This window comes from Mizuhopecten yessoensis, unplaced genomic scaffold, assembly GCF_002113885.1.
Source record: "Mizuhopecten yessoensis strain PY_sf001 unplaced genomic scaffold, ASM211388v2 scaffold8195, whole genome shotgun sequence".
Taxonomy (NCBI): Eukaryota; Metazoa; Mollusca; class Bivalvia; order Pectinida; family Pectinidae; genus Mizuhopecten; species Mizuhopecten yessoensis.
The window spans coordinates 316006-322161 of NW_018407426.1; the positions used below are offsets into that span (position 1 = coordinate 316006).

General features: G+C 35.0%; 1 protein-coding gene across 3 annotated transcripts in view; it reads right to left on the reverse strand.

Annotated features, from left to right (window-relative positions):
- LOC110455295 (kinesin-like protein KIF20B) overlaps nt 1-5058 on the reverse strand; it is a 40690-nt gene extending 35632 nt beyond the window's left edge. For all 3 annotated transcript variants that reach the window (XM_021505340.1, XM_021505341.1, XM_021505339.1), the window contains exons 1-5: nt 4793-5058; nt 3934-4192; nt 3324-3511; nt 671-788; nt 102-332 (exon numbers count right to left, since the gene is read on the reverse strand). In XM_021505340.1, the coding sequence (XP_021361015.1) occupies nt 102-332; nt 671-788; nt 3324-3511; nt 3934-4192; nt 4793-5020 (1024 nt within the window). In that variant the 5' untranslated portion in view covers nt 5021-5058. The remainder of the gene's footprint in view (nt 1-101; nt 333-670; nt 789-3323; nt 3512-3933; nt 4193-4792) is intronic.
- Nucleotides 5059-6156: the final 1098 nt, after the last annotated feature.

Below are 6156 nucleotides of genomic sequence, written 5' to 3' on the forward strand. Positions count from 1 at the left end.
ATATTAAAAGATTAAGTGAACAGAAACATTGCACAGAAAATAGACTTGGATGATTTTTTTTAGACCCAAGACTTCTAGTGTTTGTTAATGCTTTGCCTCACCCTTGATGTAAGGACTGCCTTTCTTGTCGTCACTTAGTTTTAGGATGGGTCTTCGTACATTCTTCTTTTTTGGGATGGGCACCAGGAGGTCGAATATCTGTTCATTGTAGATTTCTGCGAATGAGACCCAGATGGAGAACCTGATGCTACCTTGGTCCTCCACACTGACCGCGGTCTCCTCCCGCACTCTGTCCTCAATCTCGCTCAGCAGGTCATCAGGCTCCAATGAGGCTACCAAACAAGCACCAGCAGGGACTCAATTTCATATCATGAACAATTTAAATGTATTTTCTGTCACAATTTTGACTGGCCAATTAAAACGATATTTATTGAAATCATTGCATTTTTTCCGGGGAAAAAATTTAATAAATGATCATAAACTTATCATGGAAAAGTGTTATGTCACAAAAATGGAACTTTAAAATTTTTAATATATCAACCGATTGAGCACCAAACAACTTTGAACACAAATACAGCTCCTATAAAGCTGAAACAACCTGTGTGATCTTTAAAGAAGATGAAGTTTAACAGTTTTACAAATAAATGTATCATATCATATCTGTCCTTACCTTTCTGTCTGTCCGAGTTTGCATAAGACACATTAGAACTCTCCGAACATGTTGTTGTATTTGTCATATATGAAATATCCGTAGCATCTTCTCCCAATAAGCTCATCACATCCGGCTCCTATCATAGCATCAGAGATATAAAACTAGAATTATGTCAGTGTGACATTACAGCCGCTCACCACTTTAAAATTTAATTGCTTCAGTAACACGTTGAGCATCAATATCTACTATAATACCTCAGATATGTGTTCTGTATTCTGCTAATTGAAAATCAGGTCATCTGATGATGTTGCGTTTAGGATTTTCAAAATCAATCACCTCTTTAATGATGCCTTAAAAACATTTCTCCCTCTCCTCTTTTTTCACTCTCTTTAAGTGTGACGCATTGTTGTAATTTTCATTAATTAGCATCCTCCAATGATGTGACATGAGCGTTTACGTGCAGAATGGCAATCGGTGAATGGATAATAAAGAATAGGTGCATTTTTTGCTTGTGAAATGAAGGATAATTAACAGTAGTGGGAAAACATGCATGGAGAAAAGAGACATTGTACTCCTTTTATTTTTATTTATTTTTTATTCATATTAGTGAAAATTATTAATATTTGTAGCGACTATATTTACCGTCATTGAATATACAAAATCTCACAAATGTTCTTGGAATATATTTGAATTATATTTCCCAATGCGACTTTACCAACGTAAGAGTTATTTCCCTTACACCCAATTGGATACTATTTTGACACGGCGCGAATTCTTGTCAAACAGCAGCGGCAGTTGTGTCATGTTCTTAAATTGTTACACTTTCATAAATAAATACACCAGAAATAGCATGCTGTGTTACAAAAATGTTTGATAANTTGACACAGCGCGAATTCTTGTCAAACAGCAGCGGCAGTTGTGTCATGTTCTTAAATTGTTACACTTTCATAAATAAATACACCAGAAATAGCATGCTGTGTTACAAAAATGTTTAATAAGCATACACAGTTCACATATCGTCTCGTCTCAGAGCCATTAGTCTACCGTTATCAACCTAAGCACGATATGGCATATATATGTTCCCGTTTCAAACATCGAAATAGAGGTTATACTTCATCACTCATACGGTTTATAAGTTTATATATTTACTTCTTTCTTCTATAGACAGCGTTAATGCTTGACAGTCTTCACATGTGCTTTCTCGAATCATTTGTGTTTCACACGCGTAACACTCCCCAGACCGCAATCCGAGTTGCTAAAACGCTCAAACCTAGTGCACGAATTTCACCACCACAACACTCGTAGAATGCACCGGAGATAAACATTTTGTTTTCAGCAATTATTTTAAGTATGGATTATTATTTGGAGAAGAGTATCAGAAGACTTTATGTAACCCACAGGTGAGTGTCAGATATTCTACTTTCTATTTACGATAACGAAACTATATAGCGGAAGCATGCAATACTGAATAATGCGCACGCACCCCGAACGGAAGTGGGTCCGTCATTTCGTTCTCTGGACCTAATTAGTAAGCCGCTCGGCTCTCGCTAAGAGCGGCTTAAAAATAAACTGTCATTGGGAAACCGCAACATAGGTACCAAGACTTCTATATACATGTATATATAGATAATATTTTCCTTGTGACATCAGAATGGCAAAACAATGATGTGACGTCACAAATTTGGATAACTCTGATGCCGCAATGCGGAAAAGACGATGTGATGAAATTAAAAACTCCCCCCCCCCCCCAATATATTTACTATACACGTTAGTAAGGATTTTTTCTGCACAAATATGGGGTATGCTTAATCTCGCTGACCAATTCTTTTTGTCAAAAAAGCTCGGGGGGAAAATTTGATATTTTCAAAATGGTGGCCAATCAAAACGCATTTTCATGGTTTCTGAGCTAATTCTTGTATTTGGAATGAGAGAAAAATACTCTTTCATGCCCAAGGGTGTAGGATAGAGAAATTCCACCCTCGGGATTTTCAAATTTGGCAAAACCCTCGGCTTACCAAATTTAAAACCCCCTTGGGTGGAATTTCCCTATCTTACACCCCCGAGCATGAAAGTCTTATAATATTAATGAATTTAATCTGTATTTCATCAAATAAAAAACTCAGATGTTCTTACTGCTCCTTTGTGCTGTCTTGTTATTGTTATCTATTTCTCAATAACAAACCTTTGGACATCCTTAATTGATATTAAAATTGTTTCTTAGACCTTTCTTTCCGAAAATATTTTTCGATAAGAATCGGGAATAATTTTTTTTAAATGTTCAAAGTGGTGAGGAATACATGATTCTAGGTATCTTAAACATATGAAGAAAAAGTTTTATTTCATTGCTTTTTAACAAAAAAAAGTGTTTGTGTTAGTGTGTGCATTTATCTTATTGATAATTTATAATTAGATGAAAGGGGGAGAGTAAAATTAAGGAAATCAAGGTGCAGAACATGTTTTGAAACTTTTTTGTTTTGTTTTACAATTAAAGGAGCAACGAGGAACATTTCCAAGTAAATAGTGATGGCAATCAGAGAAATGAGTAGTTTATTCTTTAAGTCTTATTGTTAAACTCCAGTATGAAGATTAGTTAGTCCTGCTCTAACATTCCAATATTGAATGTATTTATAGGAATCTTGTTACTTTATTTCCTGGTAGTAAAACCACTCACATCATCAGTTATCATTTTGAGGGTCTTCTCCTTGAACTTTTTCTCAGCCTCCACATCGACACTGGAGAGTTTCATCACATCTGTAAACATGTTGGGCTTGAGTTTCATGCCTTCCATCTGTTTGCCGTTGATGCTGTTAAACAGGACGTCGAGTGCTCTGGGAAGGACACCTGCATCACTTGGCTTACCTGTAACACGACATGTCAGACATACAAATTTCAATGTTTATGTGGGTTTGTTATATTTACTGCTGCACCATATGAAAATACTTACATTCCCTACCCATCTTATTCTGTTCAGTAGTATTTAATATATTTCTACCATGATTAAAATTTCACTACATTCTGTGCATGAAACAGGATTTACCTCTGACTATTGTATTTTATACATGGTTTGTTTAACCCTTTCACCCCTATGTAACTTTAGTAGACTCTACCATGCATTGATATGAATGAGTCCATTAAGGTCTACAGTGTTGAAAGGGTTAAGGAGTATGTACCCATCATTTTATATTGAATTAAACTAAGATGAAACATCCCCCCCCCCCCCCCCCCCCCCAAAGCATTACGTTACTTATACATGAAGATGAGGCATTTCAGTACATACTAACCTTGAATAGTGTAAGTTTTTCCAGAGCTGGTGACCCCGTATGTGAAGACTAGACAATTTTGACCACTGATAAAGTCTTTGACAAGGCCAAGCATGGTTTGATCAAACAAATCCTTCTGACTAGTCACCTCAGAAAAGATTTTGGAGAAAGTGAACTTGTGGGTGGTTTTACCAAGGCCATGGGCACAGTTTTTATAAGTGTGAGAATCTTTAGGGGCACGAGTCACAACATGGTTGTCATCCTCTAACTGCACACAGCTCTACAACAGATTGTATACATATGATATTACACAGCAGCAGCAATATTTTTGTGAAATCAATAGAAATCTTCAGAAAACTTTTGAGTTTTTAAAAGCACTAGGTCAAATACTTGCCAACTTTTTGACAATTCCATGGGGGAGATTCTGCATGCTCAAAAATAAAACATAAATAAAATGTGTGTATATAATACCTCCTAGAGACAAAATAACCCTTTAAAACTACAAATTTGTTCTTTCATATGAGATCATTAGATCTTTGAATATAGGTAAAGTTTAGAAAACTCTCTGGCTTAAACTACCAAATTAGGTTAAAGGGTAAAAAATTGGGAATCTCCCTCCTAAATAGGGAGAGTTGGCAAGTATGCTTGTTTCTGTTTCTGACATACTAAAACAATGCCAATGGCTCAAATTTGCTATTAGATTCAAATCCAGCTGGGCTCTTTGACTTGGGGTTTATAAATATTTTAAAGTATATATAACAGTGTTAGACGTTACAGTTGATTGTATTGATGATTATCATTCACTGTTTATAGATCTATGCAATATAAACTGTGAAAGTTACAAGTTTAATTTAACTTATGCTTCAAAAGCTATGTTTACCTTGTTTTCCTGTCTATTTTGTTCATCTTCTGAGAGGGGTCGAATTCGTAAATAAACTTTCATATGCTCCTCTCCAACATTCAGATTTGTGTCATTACAGCTAGTTTTGGAGAAATCTGTTAACAAATTTCTGCGAGGATCCTTGAAGAATACATCCTCATCTTCTTCTGTTTCATCCGAGTCCATCTGATCAGCGGCGATCGAGTCGTATTGTTTACGAGCAGCCATGTTGGTGGTTCTTGATCATTTCAATTTGCCCGCTTAGTGTTTGAAAGCGACCAATCAGCAAGCCCGTAACAGGTCAAGCACTAAGTAAGGGAGATAAATCTGTGTTAGTGCCACCTGATTTCACGACCGACCAACAACGATAATGTTTTAAGACGGGATGAGGACTTAATTTCCAATTTTCCTTTATATATTCGTTTCATCAACTATCAGAATTAAAATGGATGCTCATTAGTCCGAAACATAACTGACAAGTATATATCCACTTTATTTATATGGGGCAAAGAAGTAATTCCAACAGTGTGGAAAAGTTTAGGTTGTCAAATTTTCCGAGCGATCCGCTCCTTTTTCAAGACACAGTGAAACAGAACACTTTATTTATATATATATATATATATATATATATATATAACATTTTTTATTTCATTTTTTTTCTAAAAAAAAAATGAACTCAATGAATGTTAAAAATCAAATCTCACATTAATTGCTTATTTGCACTTAGCAGAAATGGCAAAACTTACTAAAACTGACTATATAATTATTCATGGGAAATTTCTTGACATTTCTGCTAAGTGCAATGGGGGCACTTACTGTGAGATTTGATTTTTAAACGCGGCAAATACATTACTATCTGAATCGAGAAAGCTAAATTATTAGACCTAGATTTCGGGGAGACGTGGACATTCCGGAAAAAACGTAGTTTTGTCTAAGGTAAGGTTTGCGCTCTCCATGGATTTTTATCATTATAATAATGTAGTAATGTGTCATATTTATTTGTTCATTGGGGGAACCTCTATCATTTCATGGCATTTTAAAGAAAATCGCCCGTCCCGTTTTTTTGAAGGAACAGCTCAAAATTGTGATTTTTGGTTGTTTTATCAAAATGTATTTATTTAACTATTTTTAATGAAAAATTTATGTAAGTATCAAAACTATGTATTTTTTTAAAGAAAATTGTACAAATGATTATGATCTAAACATGCACTTTTAAAATTTGCTTGAAAAGTTAAGAAAAAATCACGAAAACACAAGATTTTAACATTTCATGGCCAAAATAGAGACGTTGCCATGACAACAAAATGATGAAAATGTTCTGTTTCTAGGTCCAACGATTTCAAGAAAAATTGAGAACTCATAGA